At 48.0% G+C, this 23,321-nt stretch overlaps 2 protein-coding genes across 4 annotated transcripts in view; one reads left to right on the forward strand and one right to left on the reverse strand.

The window, feature by feature from the left end:
* Positions 1-955: 955 nt before the first annotated feature.
* LOC120982370 (GSK3B interacting protein) lies at positions 956-6,303 on the reverse strand. Its single transcript, XM_040412457.1, has 4 exons — positions 6,176-6,303; positions 5,982-6,061; positions 3,712-3,963; positions 956-1,238 (listed from the first exon to the last, which is right to left on the reverse strand). The coding sequence occupies exons 1-4, from the start codon at positions 6,216-6,218 to the stop codon at positions 1,077-1,079; spliced, it is 537 nt and encodes a 178-aa protein (XP_040268391.1). The 5' UTR covers positions 6,219-6,303; the 3' UTR covers positions 956-1,076.
* Positions 6,304-6,938: 635 nt separating this feature from the next.
* ATG2B (autophagy related 2B) overlaps positions 6,939-23,321 on the forward strand; it is a 59,553-nt gene continuing 43,170 nt past the window's right edge. For all 3 annotated transcript variants that reach the window (XM_040412454.1, XM_040412455.1, XM_040412456.1), the window contains exons 1-11: positions 6,939-7,137; positions 10,251-10,413; positions 10,536-10,685; positions 11,675-11,777; positions 11,853-12,015; positions 13,070-13,249; positions 14,949-15,045; positions 18,362-18,544; positions 18,634-18,788; positions 19,860-19,962; positions 22,055-22,316. In XM_040412454.1, coding sequence (XP_040268388.1) covers positions 6,976-7,137; positions 10,251-10,413; positions 10,536-10,685; positions 11,675-11,777; positions 11,853-12,015; positions 13,070-13,249; positions 14,949-15,045; positions 18,362-18,544; positions 18,634-18,788; positions 19,860-19,962; positions 22,055-22,316 — 1,721 coding nt within the window. In that variant the 5' untranslated portion in view covers positions 6,939-6,975. The remainder of the gene's footprint in view (positions 7,138-10,250; positions 10,414-10,535; positions 10,686-11,674; positions 11,778-11,852; positions 12,016-13,069; positions 13,250-14,948; positions 15,046-18,361; positions 18,545-18,633; positions 18,789-19,859; positions 19,963-22,054; positions 22,317-23,321) is intronic.

Consider the following 23,321-nt stretch of genomic DNA (forward strand, 5'->3'; position numbering starts at 1 on the left):
TAGAAGTATATACAGTGAGCGTGGCAGCAGCAGGAGGGATGATGGCGGCCATGCGGGAAAAGCTCCATCTCTTCCGGAGGACAGGAGGAAGGAGCAGTGAGGGCAGCCCCGTCCATCAGCCGCTCCGCGCCAAACCCATAAGATGAACGTCTGCCAATTTCAGTGCATACTGGGGGGTCCCTACTGAGAAGACGTTGGGGGAAAGGAGTGGGCATCTTGAATATCAACATGCCCAATCCTTTGATCTCAAGGGAGATAAGAGTGCAGCAACAGCGCGTTCCCCTCATCTCATGAAGAACACATGCATGCTCAGCTGAACCAAGTGTGCGCGTGTATGGGCGACAGTCATCTAAGGTGGGTGGGCTACTCCCTATAATGACAATGGGAACTACATGACGGGGGCTCCTAGCACCCACCAGTTTAACACTTTATAGGTACCTTACCATTGCTTAAAGTGACAGTGTTATGGCAGAGGCCGAAAGGGGGGTAAATGATTCATTGCGTAATGATATGTCCCGCAACTTTCTCAAGTTCTTGGTTTCATTTCCTCACTTTTTCCAATATCTATGCTTGCTGTCAGTAAATGGAAAGAATCTTTTGTATATTCAGCAGTTTTAAGGTTGCATTCACACTTGATGCAGAAATTTCTGCATCCCCATCTAAAGGGGGATATTTTTGCAATCTCCCTTCAGATGAATGGGACAAGTGCAGATATTTCTGCCACAAATCTGCAGCGTGTGAATATAAGCAAACCCTTTCCTGGCTTAGCTCTACTTTGGCACAGCTGAGGGCTTGCTACCCTGTATCGGTGCAGGCCACTGTCCAGTAATCCCACCCTATTGTGAGAGGCGGACGCTCGATTAGACAACTGTGGTTAAGAAATTACTCTTTGCGAATTTGCCCATTAGGGAGCGTGACCACAGCATGGAGGATCTATATGGCAAGCAATTAACTCTTTGTTAAAATACTGTTTGCTGGGGGGGGGGGGGGCAGAGGTGAATAAAAAGATAGAAGGGGCTTAAAAATAATAAAATCAAAATCCTGCATGAACGGCTCAGTATCTGCACGACCCCTGATCAGGACTGTCCATCGCTTTTCAGCTCCTCCAGCCTCCGCAGCAGCGCGTTCCCAAATGCCTCCCGGTAGGCAGGACTGAGAGAGTCCAGCAAGGAGTAGATGGTCTCATGGTACTGGCTGCGACAGCTTTCATCAACCTGGTCAAACGCGAAGCCCACCACCTGAGGAGGAGGAAACGTACAAGGCATGGAAGAGACAATATAGATAGAACTGTTCATAGACATACACCGCTGGAAACATGAGACTATGCCTATTAGTGCATCCCCGGCTCTGCTAGGTCTGCAGGAGAATGTCGTGGACCCCATGAACATCCAGGGAGACTTAGGCTACATGCACACACGGAAAAAAAACTGCAGTTAAAAACGGACACGCTGTCAGTTTTTCATTGCCATTTTTCAACCATTTGTGCATCTATTTTCTGTCCGTCCTTAATGGCCGTTAAAAATGGAAGAATTTCATTGGCTTTTTGTTTTTAAATCTCAACCACTGCAGCATACATAATGTCCCCCATAGTGACCCCCGGCTGTAATAATGTCCCCCATAGTGACCCCCGGCAGTAATAATGTCCCCCATAGTGACCCCCGGCTGTAATAATGTCCCCCATAGTGACCCCCGGCTGTAATAATGTCCCCCATAGTGACCCCCGACAGTAATAATGTCCCCCGACAGTAATAATGTCCCCCATATTGACCCCCGACAGTAATAATGTCCCCCATAGTGACCCCCGGCAGTAATAATGTCCCCCATAGTGACCCCCGACAGTAATAATGTCCCCCATAGTGACCCCCGGCAGTAATAATGTCCCCCATAGTGACCCCCGGCAGTAATAATGTCCCCCATAGTGACCCCCGGCAGTAATAATGTCCCCCATAGTGACCCCCGGCAGTAATAATGTCCCCCATAGTGACCCCCGGCAGTAATAATGTCCCCCATAGTGACCCCCGGCAGTAATAATGTCCCCCATAGTGACCCCCGGCAGTAATAATGTCCCCCATAGTGACCCCCGGCAGTAATAATGTCCCCCATAGTGACCCCCGGCAGTAATAATGTCCCCCATAGTGACCCCCGGCAGTAATAATGTCCCCCATAGTGACCCCCGGCAGTAATAATGTCCCCCATAGTGACCCCCGGCAGTAATAATGTCCCCCATAGTGACCCCCGGCAGTAATAATGTCCCTCATATTGACCCCCGGCAGTAATAATGTTCCTCATATTGACCCCCGGCAGTAATAATGTCCCCCATAGTGACCCCCGGCAGTAATAATGTCCCCCATAGTGACCCCCGGCAGTAATAATGTCCCCCATAGTGACCCCCGGCAGTAATAATGTCCCCCATAGTGACCCCCGGCAGTAATAATGTCCCCCATAGTGACCCCCGGCAGTAATAATGTCCCCCATAGTGACCCCCGGCAGTAATAATGTCCCCCATAGTGACCCCCGGCAGTAATAATGTCCCCCATATTGACCCCCAGCAGTAATAATGTTCCTCATATTGACCCCCAGCAGTAATAATGTCCCCCATAGTGACCCCCGGCAGTAATAATGTCCCCCATAGTGACCCCCGGCAGTAATAATGTCCCCCATAGTGACCCCCGGCAGTAATAATGTCCCCCATAGTGACCCCCGGCAGTAATAATGTCCCCCATAGTGACCGCCGGCAGTAATAATGTCCCCCATAGTGACCGCCGGCAGTAATAATGTCCCCCATAGTGACCCCCGGCAGTAATAATGTCCCCCATATTGACCCCCGGCAGTAATAATGTCCCCCATAGTGACCCCCGGCAGTAATAATGTCCCCCATAGTGACCCCCGGCAGTAATAATGTCCCCCATAGTGACCCCCAGCAGTAATAATGTCCCCCATAGTGACCCCCAGCAGTAATAATGTCCCTCATATTGACCCCCAGCAGTAATAATGTCCCCCATAGTGACCCCCAGCAGTAATAATGTCCCCCATATTGACCCTCAGCAGTAATAATGTCCCCCATAGTGACCCCCAGCAGTAATAATGTCCCCCATAGTGACCCCCAGCAGTAATAATGTCCCCCATAGTGACCCCAGCAGTAATAATGTCCCCCATAGTGACCCCCAGCAGTAATAATGTCCCCCATAGTGACCGCCAGCAGTAATAATGTCCCCCATAGTGACCCCAGCAGTAATAATGTCCCCCATAGTGACCCCCAGCAGTAATAATGTCCCCCATAGTGACCCCCGGCAGTAATAATGTCCCCCATAGTGACCCCCGGCAGTAATAATGTCCCCCATAGTGACCCCCGGCAGTAATAATGTCCCCCATAGTGACCCCCTGCAGTAATAATGTCCCCCATAGTGACCCCCAGCAGTAATAATGTCCCCCATAGTGACCGTCAGCAGTAATAATGTCCCCCATAGTGACCCCCGGCAGTAATAATGTCCCCCATAGTGACCCCCGGCAGTAATAATGTCCCCCATAGTGACCCCCGGCAGTAATAATGTCCCCCATAGTGACCCCCGGCAGTAATAATGTCCCCCATAGTGACCCCCGGCAGTAATAATGTCCCCCATAGTGACCCCCGGCAGTAATAATGTCCCCCATAGTGACAGGCATGTGAATAGCACCATCCCCTAATAAACCCCAGCAGGAGTCCTGCCTCACCCTCAGGCCGGCGTCGGTGAGCTCCAGGCAGTACTTGGCGCCCTCCTTTATCTCCACGTTGATGTAGGCCACGTCCACAGCGCACGGTAAAGTCTTGGAGACAAACATGTTGGTGACGGCGAACAGGACGTCATTTACCACGGCTTCGGCTTCCAGCCTCATGTCCTTCACGTCTGTCCCCTCCAGATCGGAATCACTGTCATAGACGGTGTTGATCGGCAGCTCCACAGGATTATAGTCTACTTCCATTTTCTGCAGAGAGAAGATGTAAAATGGGGATAAACAGTTGTGGGGAGCGAGATAAACCAGCAGTGGCTCCCAGTCTATCGATGTGAAGCTTAGAGAGGGGTCCGTGTCCATCTTCTGGTCCCTACACTGTTTTTTTATTTTTACTGGCACTGCATGGGCACAGTTACATGTACCGATCCAGCGATGTTGTGGCCACAAGCAGCACTGCTGAAGCCAGGCCGGAGCGGCACATTTGACCATGGCCAGCCTGATGAGAACAGTGTGGGAACCAGAAGTTGGAGACAGTGGGGGGAGAGGACCGGAGCGGCGGGGAGCAGGTAAGTATGAATCTTCTGCAGGAACTTGCCGAAAAAGCATTATTACCAGAATACCCCTTTAAAGGGACTAGGGAGGGTCATCAGGAAAGTCCCCGTTGCACCAGAGACCGTGCCTTGTAGGCTGAGCTCAGCTGAATGTGATGACGCCTTAGTGATCCGTAGCTTCATTCTCGAGAAAAGTGCTTTTAATCCATATACAAATGAGCAGTTAAAGGGGTATTCCCATCACAGACAATGGGGGCATATTGCTAGGATATGCCCCCATTGTCTGATAGGTGCGGGTCCCAGAGGTGGGACAATGGAGCAGGGAGAGTTGTGGCTCGAGGACCCCAGGTTTCCCGGGGTCCGGCCACCACCAAGCGCTGCTCCCATACAAGTGAATCGGAGCGCACCACGCATGTGCGGCCCCCGCTCCCATTCATTTCTATGGGGCCGACGGAAACAGCCAATCCAGCGCTCGACTATTTTCAGCGGCCCCGTAGAAATGAATGAAGGGCAGCTGCGCATGTGCAGTGCGCCCTCTACTACTTTCCCTGCGCCGTTCTACCACCTCTGGGACCCACACCTATCAGACAATGGGGGCATATCCTAGCACATGAGCATCATGGAGGGGCACTTAGGATCCCCCTCTATGAGCAACAACATTTGCAGTGATTTGCACACGTGGCTCCTGTCCTTGCATTACACGGACATCCATTGGTAGGAACGGCCGCCACGTCATACCACATTGCCTCTGTGATGGAAGTGCCTTTCTAGCTGTGGCTTCCCCTGTTTGCTGCGGGTGCCATGAGCCGGCCTGGGGTGATCGGCCGATTGCCCTGGTGGACATGTTGGGAAAGGGGCTGCCTCTGACAACCCCTGTAACCTAAGCGTAAGAGAGGCAAAAATATCTCTTCTGTGCAGTTTTAAGTCTCTCAAAGGGGTTGTCCTCATCCACAGAATAGGGGATAAGTATCTGATTGGTGGGGGTCTGACTGCTGGGACCCCCACCAATCACAGGGCCTATGATTCCCCACTTGAATGGAGCAGCTATAGGGGGTTGGTGATAGGTGAGCGATTGTACTCTGCTATCTCTGGCCTTCCCACAGAGCAGCATTCCAATGGAGAGCACGGGCCCCTGTTCTCATGATCGGCAGGGGCCCTGGCGGTCAGACCCCTACCGATCAGGGTTCAATGTACCACCCAGACCACAGCGCGTCTTTTCGCACCCAATGTCAGATCAAAGCAGTATCTCTACAGTAGGTATGCCCAACTTGTGGCCCTCCAGCTGTTGCAAAACTATAACTCCCAGCATGCCTGGACAGCCTACAACTATTAAGGCATACTGGGAGTTGTAGTTTTGCAACAGCTGGGGGGGCCGCAGGTTTAGCATCCCTGGTCTAGAGGGTCAGGCTCCAGAATCCCTGAAGTGCAGGTCTGTCAGGGTTTCTAGATCTGAACAGACTATAGTGGCGTGTGCACTGGAACTAAAAACTGCAAGTGTCCAATCAGAATTCAGCTTACATTTCCCTAGGGGAGTCTTGATATTGAAAGCTGAACTCTGATTGGTTGCTATGAGTAACAAGGACAATTCGGTGTTGCTTTAGAAAAAAATGGAGGCCAAGTCTCATCCTCAGCCAGTCACAAACACAAGAAGAGGAACACTGAGTTAGGTCCATCCCTTCTGTACGAGCAGAAAACCTCGGCTGCACCAGAGCCACTCACCTGCTCAGTTCTGTCAACTGCGTACAATTCAGGGCACTTCCTGTAATGTGATCCGTTACCCATGACGTCACTTCCTATATCTAACAAAAAAAACACAGAAATTATTGTCCCCCACTCCCTCGTCTAATGTTCTGTACGGGCGGCCATTTTCCCGTAGATCATTTTCCATTGAATCGCTGGCAAAAATATCTTACACAGAATGGCTCCACTATCAGACTCATTGGTTCCACTCCGCATTGTGACTCGTGAGCGCCGCCTAATAAACACTGTACAACAGCAACAGCGGGGACTTGAGCCGCTGCAGGTGCCCTGGACTGCAATGGCGCTCCGTGTCGGATAAGCGACTTCCTGTCACGTGACCTGACGTCATTGTTTATGTCTAGAGACCACAACGAGCTGAGCCGGGGGAGATCCGGACGTGTCTGACGAGGGGCCCGGCAGCTCCAGGGGCCCTGAGTGCTCTCCAGTGACTGACAGGACAGTGTCATAGACTGAGGATGGCTGAGTGACACTCACTGAGGGGCCACGGTCTGTGTGGTTGTCACTGGTGGATTATTTGTGGTTGTACTTGGTTGTTGCTGATTTTCAAAGGTGTTGGTTGTGGTTGTCGCTGGTTGTTGGTTGGTCGTGGTTGTCGCTGGTTGTTAGTTGGTTGTACCTGGTTGTTGGTTGTGGTTGTTGCTGGTTGTACCTGGTTGTTGGTTGTGGTTGTTGCTGATTCCCAGTCGTCGTATTGTGTGTAATGGCATACTAGTATCCTGCATCTTACCAGGTTGTGTTGCTGATTGCATGGCAGATTGTGTCATTGGTTGCATGTGATTGTACTGCAGATTATCCCCCCCCCCCCCCTATTGGTCGTCATTGTGACCCCCGGATCACTGCCTGATTGGTTCATTGCTGTACCCCATGTGACCTACTGATTGGACGAATGACTCTTGACAGCCTGATGGTATAACCAGCTTGGGGCCCCCAGAGCCTCTCCCCTGTGGCCGCCATGCCGTGGCCCTTCTCAGAGTCCATCAAGAAGAGGGCCTGCAGGTACCTGCTCCAGAGATACCTGGGCCACTTCCTGCAGGAGAAGCTCAGCCTGGAGCAGCTCACCCTGGACTTGTACCAAGGCACAGGCACCCTGTCCCAGGTGCCCCTGGATAAGTGGGTATGTCTAGAGCTCTCCTTTTTATGTTCAGCAGCTTTCAGCTAAAGTTTATTACCGTTTTCAAGATCTCTGCTTGCTGTGAGAGAATAGGGGCTATATATAATACTGGTGTATTCCAGTCGTCACAAGTTATTCCCTACTAACTGATTGACGGATGTCCAAACGCTGGGACCCCCGTCTATTCCAAGAAAGGGAGGGGGGATCCTGTTTCCCCATCCTAACGGAGCAGCAGGTCATCATGCAGCCGCTCCATTCATTCTCCATAGGACTGCCGGAGCTCACCTGTCCCTATAGAGAATGGAGCAGCCGAGGACATGTGTGACCCCCTTATTCAAATGGGGGAATGGGAACCCCCGTTCTCGTGATCGGCAGGGTGCTTCCGGCTGCCGGGCAATAAGTGTTTTTTTTTGTGGGGCAGCTCCTTTAAAAATGATCTGCTGCTCATGTCTTGTGGAGACCATGCCCCGATGGGTCCGAGCTGTTTTGGGGGAGGTAGGTGGTTTTAATATTATGGCTGATCAGTGTATATCCCTTTAACTCGTCCACAGAGGAGCGAGGTCATTCCTGTCCCTACTACATCTGGACTTTAACCCTTGATTCGGTGCTTCTCCAGGATCACGTGATCTTGTTGATCATTGGTTTCAAAAACTTTCTGCTGAGGCCAGAGCTGCACGGTCTCCAGTACTCCCAGTCTCCTACTGGTAATCGGCCTAGTTTATCCACCAGTGTCAGTCTTCTAGGTCAGGGATGCTCAACCTACGCCCCTCCAGCTGTTGCAAAACTACAACTCCCAGCATGCCTTATTAGCTGTAGGCTGTCCAGTCTATACCAGGGCTGTGAGTGAGGGTCTGTAGAGCGTCCTCGGCTCCTGGCTTATAGCGCCTACTACAGGTGGTCTCCAACCTGTTGTTTATGAGCTCAATCGAAACTACAACCCCCAGCATGCCGTGCCAGCCTCTGTAGGGGGGGGGGGGGGCCTCACTGGCTTTTTTCTATCCTCTCTGAGGGTTCACCACTGGTCATTCATGGAAACTAAAAATCAGATTCTTTCTCAGATTTTTCGAATCCATTTGGAATCTGAAAGCCACAACCTGATTGGCTGCTGGGGCTACTCAGACTCTTTGCTTTTGTATTAGTTGGGATTGATTTCCTAGATTTCCAGTGAAGGGGTAACCATGCCCCCCTCGTATATTCTTGTTTGTAAGTCATATGGATCTGTGACGCTCAGCTGCCTGCGGTGTCTGATGGACGTTGCTGCGCCGTGTACTGCAGAGGGTTAATGCTAAGTGCTCGGTGTGATGATGGCCCTTCAGAAGTGGATGCGGTCAGCCGGATGATTAATAATGGATTATGTAGGGATCTATTCTAGGCTGGAAAGTAACATCTCTGTTTTATAGGAAGTTACGATGTATCATGCAATGGGTAAGGGTTTCCTATGGATGGGTATAGGTGATCGGTGAGGGGCTGACCCTGTGGACCCCCATTAAAGGGGAGCAGCATTGTAGTAGGGAGCTCCCTACTCTACAATGTTGATGGTGCTGTGTAGCTTCTCCAGCTGCACCAAACTGCTGATCGGCTGGACCACCCCTTTAATCACTGAAGTAGAGACTGGCCAAAGCATAGTGACCCCTGGGGGGAACCTGACGGTAGGGGCTCATGCACACGGATGTTCATGTATTGCGGCCTGCAGGTCGTTTGTGCACCGCATGTTCTATTTTGTTGCAGTGAAGACGGATTCAACTTAAATGGGGCTGCATCCATCTGCGGTAGTCACACGGATGGTTCCTGTGCCCATAACGAGCGGCACACGTTTGTGTTCATGAGCCCTACGGGCACTTTCACACACGGCAGATTTTGTTGCAGAAAATTTTTAGCGACTGAAAATCTGTTCTATTCACTAAAACGGGGCTTACAGACGTCCATGTTCTTGAGGCCAAGACGACCCCATTCAAAGGAACGGAATGGATTTTGATTCGCAAAATATTTTCTGCAATACAGTGCCCCCCCAGCGGTCGGACCCAGCAGTGTGTGAAGGCTCTCTAAGGCCCTTTCGGAGGGCGTCCATGTGGGAGCTGTATTTCCCGTTGTCTGGCCGAAAACCCGACATTTATGCCAGATCTTATTACAGTCCATGGAGATCCAGCAGTGAACTGTAGAATCCGGCGAGATCCGGCAAGCTGTTGTCTGCCGGAGATGTGAGCGACACCTAAGTGTTCAGTTTATCCTGCAGCTCTAACACAGGGAAAATGAAGCATTGCTCCGTACCCGATCACATTAATGGATTGTTTGTATAATACAGGACAGGACAGGTCCGCCAGAGCAAGAGCCGCTCTCGGGTCCAAACATGGGGATCGTGAACAAAGGACCCCCACCCTTCTGAATTCAGAATTCACTGTCATTTTGTAGTATAAAGGTCACCGAGAGGCACGGAGCATTATCAATCATGTTAATGCTCCGTGTCTCTGCCGTCCGGAACGGGGCTTGGCTCTCTTTCACGCAGCGGATTATCCGCCCGTGTGAAAGAGCCCTTAAGGTCACACATGCACATCCAAGGACATGAGCTATGTGCACCGGGTCTACCCTTCATCCAAGTCAGTACAGGTACAGTACAGAGCGGTCCTTCTCCCCAGGAACCCCTTTAGTTTTAACCCCTTTCATTCTGATGATGCAGAACTGCGTGTTCATGCTTTGGTATCTGCACCTTGGGAGACGGACGACATCTGCAGAGAAGCCTAAAATAGCTTTCAGATGACAGCATTGGCCTCATTGTGCTGAGCGATGGGGAGAAATCACAGATGCAATTCATCTTTGGAAAATGCACAATTGTGTCAAGTGGATAAATGCAGAGAGCTCGGCTCAGGCTGATAACAGAGCGATTGTCCCTACACGGGCTCATTCACCGAATCTGGCGACTGTCACCAGACTAGCAATCCATCGAATGTGTATGCCTCCAGGTGGCAGATGACATAAGGATCGGGCATGTTGGATTTCAGCTGCATGATCCCTTTTATTCTTAGGGGTGATGAGCCGCTGCTGGAGGCGTCTGGTTGTCGCCCAATATCCGACTTTTGATGTGATGAATTACCTCTCGCACTTGTGTCTCCCATTTTCAGAGCCTTAATGAAATCATGGAGTCCGCGGATGCCCCCCTGGAAGTAACGGAAGGCTTCATACAGACCATCTCCCTGTCGGTGCCTTGGGGGTCCCTACTACAAGATAACTGTGCGCTAGAGGTGAAGGGTCTGGAGATGGTGTTCAGGCCAAGACCTCGACCACGTATGTAAAAGTCGCAGGATGTCGCCGCTCCTCAGCTCTTCTCGCGTTAGATCGCACGCCGTGATCAATGCTGTCGTCCTGAGCAGGTGACGCTTTTCTGATATCTTGGTTTTCCTGCGCAGGTTCTGCCTCTGAGCCGATGTATTGGTCCAGCTTTATGACCAGCAGCATGCAGCTGGCCCGGGAGTGTCTGAGCCAGAAACTGACCGATGACCAGGAATCCTCGCAGCCTTTTGAGGGGTTGGAGAAGTTTGCAGAAACCATAGAAACCGGTGAGACATCGGGGGGCAGAGGCTGAACTTTGCTTTTGGGGATAAGCAGTTTGTTACAATATTCTTCCTTGTGTTTCTACTTCTCAATTTAAGGTCTCTGCTTCCTGTCAGTGAATGGAAACATTCTTGCTTACATCCAGAGGTTGAAGATCTAAAATATTTCATAACTGAGGGCTTGTCACAATTGTATCTAGTATGGCCTATCCTCTGAGTTAAACTGTCTGTATTGCACTGATATTTTTTTTTTACCTGCGCTGACACATTGCAGCAAACTATTTAATACAGTTTGCTGGTGATCTTCTCTGCTCAGACTGGGTACAATTGTAGCAAATCTTCAGCTGAAGAGAAGCATCTAAAGGGTTGTCTCACCAGTTTTTCTAATCTTTGTGGATCGGCACGTAATACATTGATGGGCAGGGTCCACCAGACCAGGAGCTGCTCTCCATTTTGGCTCATAGATGGCCATCCTGAGCAGGGGCACCCCCTCCCATGGCACCATCTGCATTAAAGGGGTTGTCCAGACTTTTGATATCCTGAGGATAGGCCATCAATATCAGTTCAGCAAGCGTCTGACACCCAACCCCACTGAAGTGAATGGGAGCAGAGCTGCAGATACCAGCTCCGTTCACTGCACAATGGGCAGAGCGGTGTGGGTCCGGCCCTGGCGTAACAAGGTAACAGCTGATGGGGGGGGGGGGGGGGGAGTTGCAGGGTCTCAGACCCCCATTTATCTGATATTGATGGCTTATCCTGAGAATAGGGCGTCCGTATCAAAATCCCAGACGAACCCTTTAACAAAGTGAATTGAAGGGGATTGTCTGTATGACCCAGTCTGTAAGGCTGCGCATGTTTTCAACCTCTGTAGGTATTCCCATGCACTGACAGCAACCAGAGTTCTTAAAAATGGTGAGGGATTAAAATGTATTTGCCGCACGTTGAGCAATCTGAATGCATTTCAATGGTTGCACAATTTCCTTGTTATGTTTCAGTCCTGCGACGGGTCCGAGTCACTTTTATTGACACCGTATTTAGAATAGAGAACATCCCTGACAACTGTAAAACTGGCTGCGCCCTTGAAATTAGAATCAGCAGGTAAGAGCTGTGTGTGGACGTGTGTGATCTGATGTGCAGGTAGGTGGCCTCGCTCACGCTGTCATCTACTTACAGGACTGTCTATTCCGATGAGACGGTGGACGAGCAGTCCGGTATCAATGTCCACAGACCTTCTGCCTTTGCTCATAAAGTTCTTGAACTGAGCGGAGTCTCCTTCTTCTGGGATGAGTTCTCGGCATCTGCAAGATCCTCACCTGTTTCTTCTACTTTGCACGTGGTAATGGGCTGCTTGTTTTCTGTATCTGAATGCACTTATTTACTCCCATAGTAGTGAATGGAGAGATCCGTACTTGTGTGGCCACCTCTCCATCCACAGCAGCCTGAGAAGGGGCACTATTCTAGAGATGGGCACCTGTCGGACATGTATGCTATAAATGTCCCGAAGGGGCTAGCCCTTTGAAAGGTCACTGAGTTTTCATAAAACTTTTGATATGTCTTAGGTACGTATCAAAAGTTTTGATCCCAAGAAGCAGGAGAGAAAAGTGCGCCCAAAGCATCCTCTCTTTCCTCCCTGCAGGGGACGGAGGAGAAATGGGCCCATGGACTTTCTATTGAGTGTGTCTCGCTTCCTATCCTGCAATGAGGAGAGACGGCACGCTGTGCAAGCACTTTTCTCAGACCCCCACCATTCTAAACTTTTGATGTGTCTCTATGATTTATATCAAAAGTTTTATGAAAATTCGGTGAATAGGGCCATCATTAGTTCCCTGCACAGCTGGGCCGGGGTGCAACTCTGCGGATAAAGCTTAGAAGGGGCTGCACGTCAAATCAGGGCTGGGGCATCTTCAGTCTCGGGATAGGTTGGGGTCCCAGAGGTTGGACCTGCACTGATGATAAAGTGATGTGATTTGCTATCACTTTTAATATGCCAGCACCCCTTAGATGGGCTGTCCCTGTAATACACAGACCTGCATATGTCAAGAGTTGTCCAAAGCAACTTCATATCCTATATTTCTTTCTAGATCTTTCATTTTGATGAGTGCGACTTCTGCCGTGTCCTCGGTCAGTGGTCTCCAATTTGTAGTTGTTCAGGTGTCACAAAACGACAGCCCCCATCAGGCCTGTGGGACATGCTAGAAGCTGTCGTTTGGTAACAGGTTCTGTCTCCTAGAATAGGACCAGGAGGACCTAACGTTTATTTCCTTCAACCTCCCAAGTGCAGGAAAATGTGTTCCTGTGGGCCAGAGGCTGATGGGAGTGATATTCTGTGATATTGGTGGTAATCAATGAGGTGCAATCAGTGAGCTGTGAGATCTATCGCTGTTTTTCAGGAAACTGAACCAAAACTGTCTCCGAGCTGGAACCCCAAACCAGTGTTTGAGCCCCATCCACAGTTCACAAGGAGCGTAACCGAAGTCACTCCCTCTGACCCAGTACAGATCGCCACGCTGGTCGGCAAAATTGAGCTGGGGCTAATCCTGAAACAGAATGAAGTCCTTCCGGGGGCAAAGGTCAGTGACACATGAAACAGATAGACAAAGAAAAGCGTAGGAGCCGCAAGAAGGAACCGATCCAGAGTCTGTTTGCCAGACCACGGGCAAATAAATCCACTGCGGGCTACTGCAAAATCCACGGGCAAAGCTCGCTCCATTTCCACAGCAGATAGAGCGTGCTCCAGATTTGACAACCTGCAGAATGCTAGATTTATTATTATTATTATTATTATTATTTTTTTTTTTTCTTTGCTCAGAACCTTTCCATTACATGTGGATGACTGTTTCAAGACCTCATCCTCGTGTACTGTAATTTGGTGTGGGTTTGCAGTGCGTTATGTGCTCCGTAAATCCACACTCACTGTTCAGGTGGCTGATTTTTCAAGCTGAAAAACCAGTCGATTAATTTAAAGACAATCCTGAGTTGAGCCTTGGACTTCTGTCGCAGATCCACGCACTGTTTCGCTGTGTTCAGTGGGTTAATACACACGTGGCTACCAGACGCATTTTCTGTGCAGAAACCGACTCCAGAATCTTGTCGGTTCACGTGTTTTCAACCAGAATTCTGTATAATATTCGTACCAAAGTCCATGTTGAACATGTCCCAAGAGTGGAGTCTGCTGTCTGATTGATGCATGTCCCTCCTTTGGGACCCGCACCTATGTGGAGGTCAGGGCCCCCCAACCTGCCTGATGAAAGCTGACTGGAGAGATGACTGCGCATGTGTGGGGCTGTCACCATTCATTTGTATGGGAGTTCTGGAAGCATTTGAACATGTCTGCTCTTTTGTTTCTATAACTCACTTTCTGGTGAACCGTCACACACGTGCAGCCACTTCTCCATTCATTCTCCTCTTGAATGCGATGGCTGCCTCACCAGTTAGCTTTGGGTTCCTTGGTCCACATAGTCTGTGAATTTACCATCATTGACTGTGATAGAAATAACCTTATGATTTAAGCCTTAGGCTACTTCCACACTGGCGTTTCTAGGTCCGTTTGTGAGATCCGTTTCAGGGCTCTTACAAGCGGCCCAAAATGGATCAGTTCAGCCCCAGTGCATTCTGAATGGATAAGGATCCGCTCAGAATGCATCATTTTGGCTGCGTTTGGTCTCGGTTGCGTTTTTTAGACGGTCACTAAAACGCAGCTTGCAGCGGTGTATGCGGAGCCTAACGTTTTTCACTGACACAATATGGTGCAATTGTAAACGGATCCGTCCCCCATTGACTTTCAATGTAAGTCAAGACGGATCCGTTTTGACTTAGACTTTTTTTTAAATGAATAATGCAAACGGATCCGTTATTAATGGATACAAGCGTTTGCATTATTCATGCGGATCCATCTGTGCAGATACAAGACGGATCCACACAAAATGCGAGTATGAAAGTAGCCTAATTCACACTTCAGTGTTTGATCAGAGATTTCCATCAGTGACTGAGCCAAAACCAGGATCGGAGCCTCCACAGACATCAGGTATAAAGGAAAGATCTGCTCGTGTTCTGTGTTTAGAGCCGCACCTGGTGATGGAAATCACTGACCGAACACTGACGTGTGAATGAGCCGTTAGTCACATTATTTTGTGGAAATGACTGATAATCCCTTGCAGATAGTGTTAGGGGTGCTGATACTCGCGCCCCACTAATCTCCATGGTGCCATCAACAGAGGGGAATATACTGATCTGTTCTTCTTTCTTCTACCTTCATCTGATTGGCGTCAGCTGGATGTGGACGGTCGGGTGGATTCTTTTCACGTCTTCCTTTCTCCTCGACAAGTTCACCTTCTGCTGGACATGCTGTCGTCCATTGCAGGGCCAGGTAAGAAAGCCTCTGACCTCGCCAGATAAAGCTCACGTCGTTCCTCCAGCCCTGTCCTTTCATTGACCCTTCCAAAAAACATCTGTTCATTTTTACGTTCTCTAATCCGCTGCTGCAGTGTTCGCTTCAGGCGGCTGTTATCACGTGTTAATGGGTTTCCAGCTAAAATGCATCATCACAAATTTTTATGAATTTGTGCAGAAATGGCTAATGTTTTATGGTGCAAGCCGGTTCTTTTATTACTGTCCCTTTTTAATATAAACATTTTTCTGTGGTTTTATAGCATTATTATTTTTCCTGGGATTCATAGCTGTGTGATTTGGGTTTATGTAAGCAGATTTTCTCCATTGAGCATGAATGCATTAAAGGGGTTTTCAGATATTTATTTATTATTATTATTATATATATATTTTTTTTTTTACTGATTACTTTATCCTCAGGAGAGCAAAATAGTAGAAGTATCCGCGGCGGCACTCTTCAATTTGTGCAAAAAAAAGTGTTTTTATTCCATCAGCAGCATACAATGCAACGTTTTGACTTAGACAAGTCTTCATCAAGCATTATCCTCAGGATAGGACATCAGTATTAGATAGGTGAGGCGGTCCAACACCCGAGACCCCCGCCAATCAGCTGTCTGAGAAAGCAGTGGCGCTACTGTTAGGACCGCGGTCTTCTCTTTGCTTTTCCAAGGCGAGTGATGTCACGTTCATCGATCATGTGGCATAAGAGCAGCTCAGCCCCATTCAAATGAATACCAGAGCAGCTATACAATGTACGGCGCTGTGCTTGGTAAGCTGCGAGAAGACAGCGACGCTCACAGGAGTGATGCTGCCTTATCAAAACAGCTGATTAGCGGGGGCCCCCAAGTGACCCCCACCCATAAGATACTGATGACTTCGGGTACTTTCACACTAGCTTTATTCTTTTCCGGCACTGAGTTCCGTCCTAGGGGCTCAATACCGGAAGAGAACTGATCAGTTTTATCCTAATGCATTCTGAATGGAGAGCGATCCGCTCAGGATGCATCAGGACGTCTTCAGTTCAGTCTTTTTGCCATTTCAGGACGGAGAAAATACTGCAGCATGCTACAGTTTTCTCTCCGGCCAAAAAGGCTGAACACTTGCCAGAATGCATTCAAGTGTATTAGTGCCGGATCTTTAACCGGATCCGTTTTTCCAGATAACACCGGAGAGACTGATCCGGCATTTCAATGCATTTGTCAGGCGGATCCGGATCCGTCTGACAAATGCCATCAGTTTGCATACGGAACTGCCTGCCGGAATCCTCTGCCGCAAGTGTGAAAGTGCCCTTAGCCACAGGATAGGTCATCAGTAAAGAAAAAAATAATCTTGGAAAACCCTTTTTAAAAACAGCTCCTTTTTCTATTGAAAGTGACCTCACAGTCAGCTGATCGCTGCAAGGTCGGCATCAGAAATCTGTTGAAATTTATGGGCATCTCTTTTCCAGACCCTCTGATATTCAGTTAACAATCTCCTCCTAGTTTCAGAGTTTTCTTTTGTGAGGTGTCCCTCCCAGTAATACACGCTGAATCTGTGCATCCAGGATGCTGCTGTCTTCACTAGCTCTCATGTATCAGCACAGCTTCATTCATAGACTGATTTTTCCCTTTTTATAGCTCATGAATCTCCTACCCTCTGTACTGACAGTCGCTGATGCTGTGGAGTGTGAACCTCTCCCTCTTCTTGCAGGATCTGTTGTGGGTGCTCTGATTTCTCTTTACACATGTACACAGCCTGGTTGATTTCTCCCTATCTGCAGCCTGTTTGCTCTTTCCTCCTAGGATGAGCTCTGATAGATTTTTGTCAGATGCACCAGCATCTAGGTAAAGCACTGTTAGGACATTTTTAATAAGTCTGTACAAAGTTGCTTAAAGGGGTTTTCCGAGACTTCCTCTGGATAGGTCATCAGTATCTGATCGGTGGGGGTCCGACACCCAGGATGCCTGCCGGTCAGCTGTTTCAGAAGGCATTGGTGCTCGCAGTAGTGGCCTTCTCTCACAGCTTTCCCTAGACCAGTAACGATGCGTTCATCAGTCGCATGGCTTAGGCGCCGCTCGGCCCCATAGAAGTGAATGAGGCTGAGCTGCGATACCAATTATGGCCACTATACAATGTACGGCGCTGTGCTTGGTAAGCTGCGTGAAGGCTGCGGCACTTACAGGAGCGCTAGTGCCTTCTCAAAACAGCTGTTTAGCGGGGGTCTCGGGTGTGGGACCCCCACCGATCAGAAACTGATAACCTATGCAGAGGATACGACATCAGTTATATTGGAAAACCCTTTTAATTTTGAAAGCAAAGAAAAATGTAAATAATAAGGGCAAAGGAGTCCATAATTGCCAGAGGAAGACACAGCTGCCATTCATACAGCGCCCACTTCAGGGCAAATATAGTATTACTGCGTCTCCAACATTGTGATACATGGACTTGTTAAGTTCTCTGCAATAAGAGTCGCTGTTAGGCTGGGTTCACACGGGCGTTGCTGGTGACGTGCGGGGGAGTTGCGGGAAAATGCACGATTTTTCCCCACGAGTGCAAAGTGTTTTAATGTGTTTTGCACACGCATGAGAAAAATCGGCATGTTTGGTACCCAGACCCGAACCCGGACTTCTTCACAGAAGATCGGGTTTGGGTTAGGTGTTGTGTAGATGTTATTATTTTCCCTTATAACATGGTTTATAAGGGAAAATAATAACATTCTTAATACAGAATGCATAGTACAATAGGGATAAAGGGGTTACAAATAATTTAACTCCCCTCATCCACTTGTTCGCACAGCCAGACTTCTCTTCTGTCTTCTTCTTTGATGCCCAGGAGGAAAAAGGACCTGTGGTGATGTCACTGCGCTTATCACATGGTCCGTCACATGATTCATCATGTGGCTTCTTTTTGCTGCAGTTTTTCTTCCACTGTCTTCAGTAGGGAACAACCATGGCATTGTAAACGGCACTGATCGTGGTTTTTCTATAGAAGCTGGGATACGTCCTAGAACTAGATTAGACAAATACGGCAAATAGACACAATGAAGTTAGATTTACTTTACATCCATATTCCGCACCAAAATAATGGTTCACGCCATGTATAAATGTGACCCTTTTTTTCTGGCCCCTTTTATCCACACTATTTTTGTAGACCCTTTTCAGAACGGTCTTCTGCTGCTCTTAGGCGCGGTTCGGTGCATTTTTTTGCTTGTTGGATGTCCCCCAGTGTTCTTTCTGTCTCGGACCTGACTGCCTCTCCCCTGTATGGAGCTGCTTCTATGTTTGTGACGTGTATTCGGCCCATTTTGCTGTTCTCAGAAACCACTGACCGATTGGGCATGTCTAGAAAAGACAGGAAGAGCCGCCCGATGCAACAAGAGGATGAGTTACGGCTTCAGATGGAGCTGAAACGGTATCTGAGAAAGGAAGACTTGTCCGGGGGGGCATCTGCGGAACACAGCTTCTATGAGACAGACACAGCAAAGACCCCTTCTAGCCATGGTAAGGAGCGGGGCGCTCCCCCTGTATGTACAGAGAATTTAGCATTTGCCAGTGCTTGTAAATATAAAATAGTTTTCTCCCCCATTTAGATGAAGAAGTTTTCTTCTCGATGGCAGATATGGACATGTCTCACAGCCTCTCCTCCCTCCCACCTCTTGGAGATCCACCAACAGTGGATTTAGACCTGTCACTGACTAGCACTTACAACAATTCTCCTGTTGGATCACCACTAGGGGGCACTGCGGTAGGTATAGTTTTATGTATATGTATCTATCTAGACATGGTATAAGCTAAACTTCATTGCTGCTTTGTGGGCCCCTCACTGATCGGCTGAGTACAGCCTCAAACAGTCTATGTATAGAGCAGGCATCCTCAAATTGCGGCCCTCCAGCTGTTGCAAAACTACAGCTCCCAGCATGCCCGAACAGCCTACAGGTGTCTGCCTACAGCAGGGCATTGTGGGAGTTGTAGTTCTACAACAGCTGGAGGGCCACAGGTTGAGGATGCCTGGTATAGAGGGCTGGCAGCCAAATGAGTCAGTGATTCACCTGAGGACACAGAACAAGAATACTCCTCATCCTGAGCTGCAGTCAGGGACCGCATCAGTAGGAGCGTGTCTGTGTGGTCAGAAGCCAGTCAATGCCTGTGATTGACAGCCACAGCTCCGCACTGACAGCAGAGACCAGCTCTGCCAGTTAACCTGTTGAATTTTGCATTCAAGATTGATTGCATCAGTGAGAGGAAGACTCCCTTTCGGAGACCCCCCACCCCCACCACCATATGATTGTGTCACTGGGGATCTCTGTGACGCAGTGAAGGCCCATAACTAATGTGGGTGGATACCCAAGGTGCCCTGAAGGACCCCAGGTCAGCCTGATTTACTTATGCCCTAATCACAGCTCATCTGCCATTAGTACATGGATATATGATGTATGCCAGTACATTATACTTAAATGAAAATCTAAATCCCTCTATGCAATAATAAAAATAAAGTACAGGAAAAAAAAGAAAATGTACAAAATGCCTTTTTTTCCCCCCAACAAATTATGTTAAAAAATAAATTAAAAAGCTTCTGCCAAGTAGCTGTCATCTTGCTCCAACCTCAACCGAGGTCTTGGTGTCTTTATGCTTTATACAAATAACTAATAGATTTAGTTTTTAAAACTATCCACCAATGTAAAGTAGAAGATGAGGCCGGTATCCCTGTAAGTAAATAAGACCGAATTACCAAGATATTACCGCCGCTCTAACTTCTGGTTTACCAGCACATAGCCACTTGTCCCTATAAGAATATTTCTCTTCTGTTTATTTCTAGGCAGCATGGAGTGACTACCAGGAGCACGGTCGATTGGAAGAGCCGGCAGCACGAGGGGCTTCATTCAAACCTAGTGTGCAGCAAAACTCCCTTCGCAGAACCTGTAAGTTAAGCTGGTCTTTTAGCATTGCAATAAGATTATTAGTATGGACATTAGTAGTTACACATGCCGAAAAAGTGTATTTATTCATGTATATTATGTATATGTGTGAAGAAATACACTCCCCCCCCCCCCCCCCCCCCCCCCAATCTACAGAGGAGTGCCGTGGACTTTTTTTGTCCAACCATCCCATCCCCCTTTTTTTTTTTTAAACTAAATACAATTGAATAGTTAATAACATCATAATAATTTGTCGTTAATATTTCTATTAATTATATATTCATATACATATATTACCGGTAATTACTTTATATAAAATGAAATATATAACTATAACGACAAATTATTTTTCATATTTCCTATTATGTACTAATTAATATACAACCTACGGTAACTATTCAAATTAATAAATAACTAAAAAAACAGATACTGATGTAAAATTTGTATTTGTTCATATAACATAACATGAGTGTAACTTTAAAATATAATGTAAAGCAATGAAAAGGTACTGTTGGGGGTGTGGGGGGTAAAAAATAAATAAATAAATAAAGCATTTAAAGGGAACCTGTCACTGGGATTTGATGTATAGAGCTGAGGCCATGGGTTGCTAGATGGCCGCTAGCCCAGCACCGCCCCGCGTTCTCAGAATCTCCTCCTTGCTCCCTGACGTCAGACAGCCAGAGCGCCGTAATCTTGCGATGCGCGAGCTAGCGCATGCTCAGTGTCCTCATAGTGTTCCTTCCCTGTGCTGGCATCAGCCTCGGGGAAGGAACTGCGCATGCGCTTGCTCGCGCATCGCGAGATTACGGCGCTCTGGCTGTCTGACGTCGGGGAGCAAGGAGGAGATTCTGAGAATGTGAGGCGGTGCTGGACTCCTTCACGCTGGACTCATCTCACGTACAGGACTCATCTCAGGTTAATTTGCATATGGATCAAATCGTTTTGTTTTACACAATAAAAGCACACAGAGCTATGGGGACTGGGTATTGCAGATGTGTTAGCGGCCATCTAGCAACCCATGTCCTCAGCTCTATACCCAAAATCCCGGTGACAGGTTCCCTTTAAGTTTATTAGCTTCCTTCACTTGTAGACTGTACACTCCATTAAATTCAGTCTAGGGCTCAGTAGGAAAAGACAAAAATTACTGCTACGCTTTACTTTCTCCCTGCTGATGCGAGCTGCAGGTGCAGACAGTGATATTCTACTTGTATCAATAGGAGAAAAACAGAACTGGATCGCACATCCACAATGCTATTCTTAGATCTAAATTGAACTCTCTTCTCAGCGCAATATTAAAGTGTACAGCCCCCTATACTGCATACTGTACAAGAGGCATTAGTGTACATTTTGATCAAAAGGCATAAGCCCATTCACCACGCCAAGGTTGCCTCTTTGAGTGGGACCTTCTCACACTGCGATGACAAAGCGGCACTGCCCTAGTAGTGATATTCTACTTCTTGTAGCTATATATTTCTCTAATGGAGTTAGCCTTGTGTCTTGTCGAAGGAACTTGCTAGCTAATAAAGTCCTGTGATCACAGCAGCATCAGCGCCAATTCATGTATGCAGTCTCTTTCCGCTGCCTGACAGGGTGTGACCACAGGAATCCAGTAACGGGAGAAATGAGAAGTGTAATGTGAGCTATCAGACACATAGAAAATATTAACGAGAATGCTGCACAGAGGATTTAAGAGTGAATGGAGCAACGGTCACAATTGCACTCTATTCAACTCTATAGGACTGCCAAAGCAAGATGGAATACAGCCGTCCGGCAGTCCCATAGAGATGAACTGCGTGCGAGCGTGACAGTCTGTTTACTCAAGAGACTCAAGGACCCCCAGTCTCGTGATCGGTGGGGTCCGACTAATACCGATCACCCATCCTGTGGATAGGGGAAAAGTTATTCTGGGACGTCCCTTTTTGTGCCTAAACAGAATGCCATTGAAATTACCGGATCAGTTTCACGGTACACCAGGGAGGGACCCTCATAACTTACTGGAGCTTTTAGTTCCACACCAACTGCCTCTGGCATATTGTATGTATGGTGGATATGTTTGTATGTTTGGCTGCACATATAATTGCGCTTTCTATTACAGCACTACCAAACCGATCTGTGTCGCTGGATGACTCTCGGCCTGAGCTCGTGTTCAGACTTGCTGTGGGCTCGTTGTCCTTCTCGGTGCTACATATTGACCCTCTACCACCAACCGAGAGCACATCCAGCCCTAATCCACTGACACCGCTGTCTCTCAGCTTCTTCAGCCGCATTGAGACGCTGGATCCACAAACCTTTGCACAACAGGACTTTACCTTTTTACGGAATGTTTTTGCTGAAGCATGCACGCACGATCACCTCAGGTATGAATGAATTGTGTCACATTTTACTTGCATTTGCTTTGTTGATGTCTCTAAATATCTAAATAATATTTAGAGTTGTTGCGATACCAAATTTTTGATTCGGTTTCGATACCATAAAAAAGTATTGCGATACTCGATACCATTCGATACCACGTGAAAAAAATAAAACGCCAAAAAAGCCACGTGCAATCTGCATTTTAAAAAAATGGCCAATCGCGCAGTTTTTATTTATTTTTCTGCTCTGGCGCTTACCGCATAGATTTATTTATTTTTTTATATTTTAATAGTTTGGACTTTTTGGACGTGGCGATATGTAATGTTTATTTATATTTTTATATGTAAAATTGGGAAAGGGGGTGATTTATACTTAATATCTCTGTGTTTTTATAAAAATAAAAAAAATACTTTTTTTTTTTTTTATTTTTTTTTTTTTAAACTTTTTATTTAATAACTATTTCCCCCCTTAGGGGCCAGAACCTGGGATCTTTTAATCCCTTGTCCTATTCACCCTGACAGATCTCTATTAGGGTGAATAGGACTTCACACGCTCCGTGCTGCTCTGTGCACACAGCATCAGGGATGTTACCATGGCAGCCAGGGCTTCAGTAGCATCCTGGCTACCATGGTAACCGATCGGAGCCCCAGGCTTACACAGCTGGGGCTCCGATCAGAAACTGCCACTGCCACCAATGAGAAGGGGACCCTGTGGCCACTGCCACCAATGATTTTAATACTGGGGGAGTTGAGGCCACCAATGATAATTGACCTTTTAATACAGGAGGCGGGTACTGGCAGCAGATCAGCGGCAGTTAACCCCTTGGGTACCGCACTGAGGGGTTAACTGCCGCTGATTGCAGCTCCCTGTCAGAGGCAGGGTGCCGGCAATGTGTTTCTGCTGCCGGCACCTGCCTCCTGTATTAAAAGTTAAAGACAACCTTTCATGGGTCCTGACTTTAAGTAGCAGGCTACATAGATCAGCGCCCCGGGATCTCCCTGCACTTACTA

Source organism: Bufo bufo, chromosome 11 (assembly GCF_905171765.1).
Source record: "Bufo bufo chromosome 11, aBufBuf1.1, whole genome shotgun sequence".
Taxonomy (NCBI): Eukaryota; Metazoa; Chordata; class Amphibia; order Anura; family Bufonidae; genus Bufo; species Bufo bufo.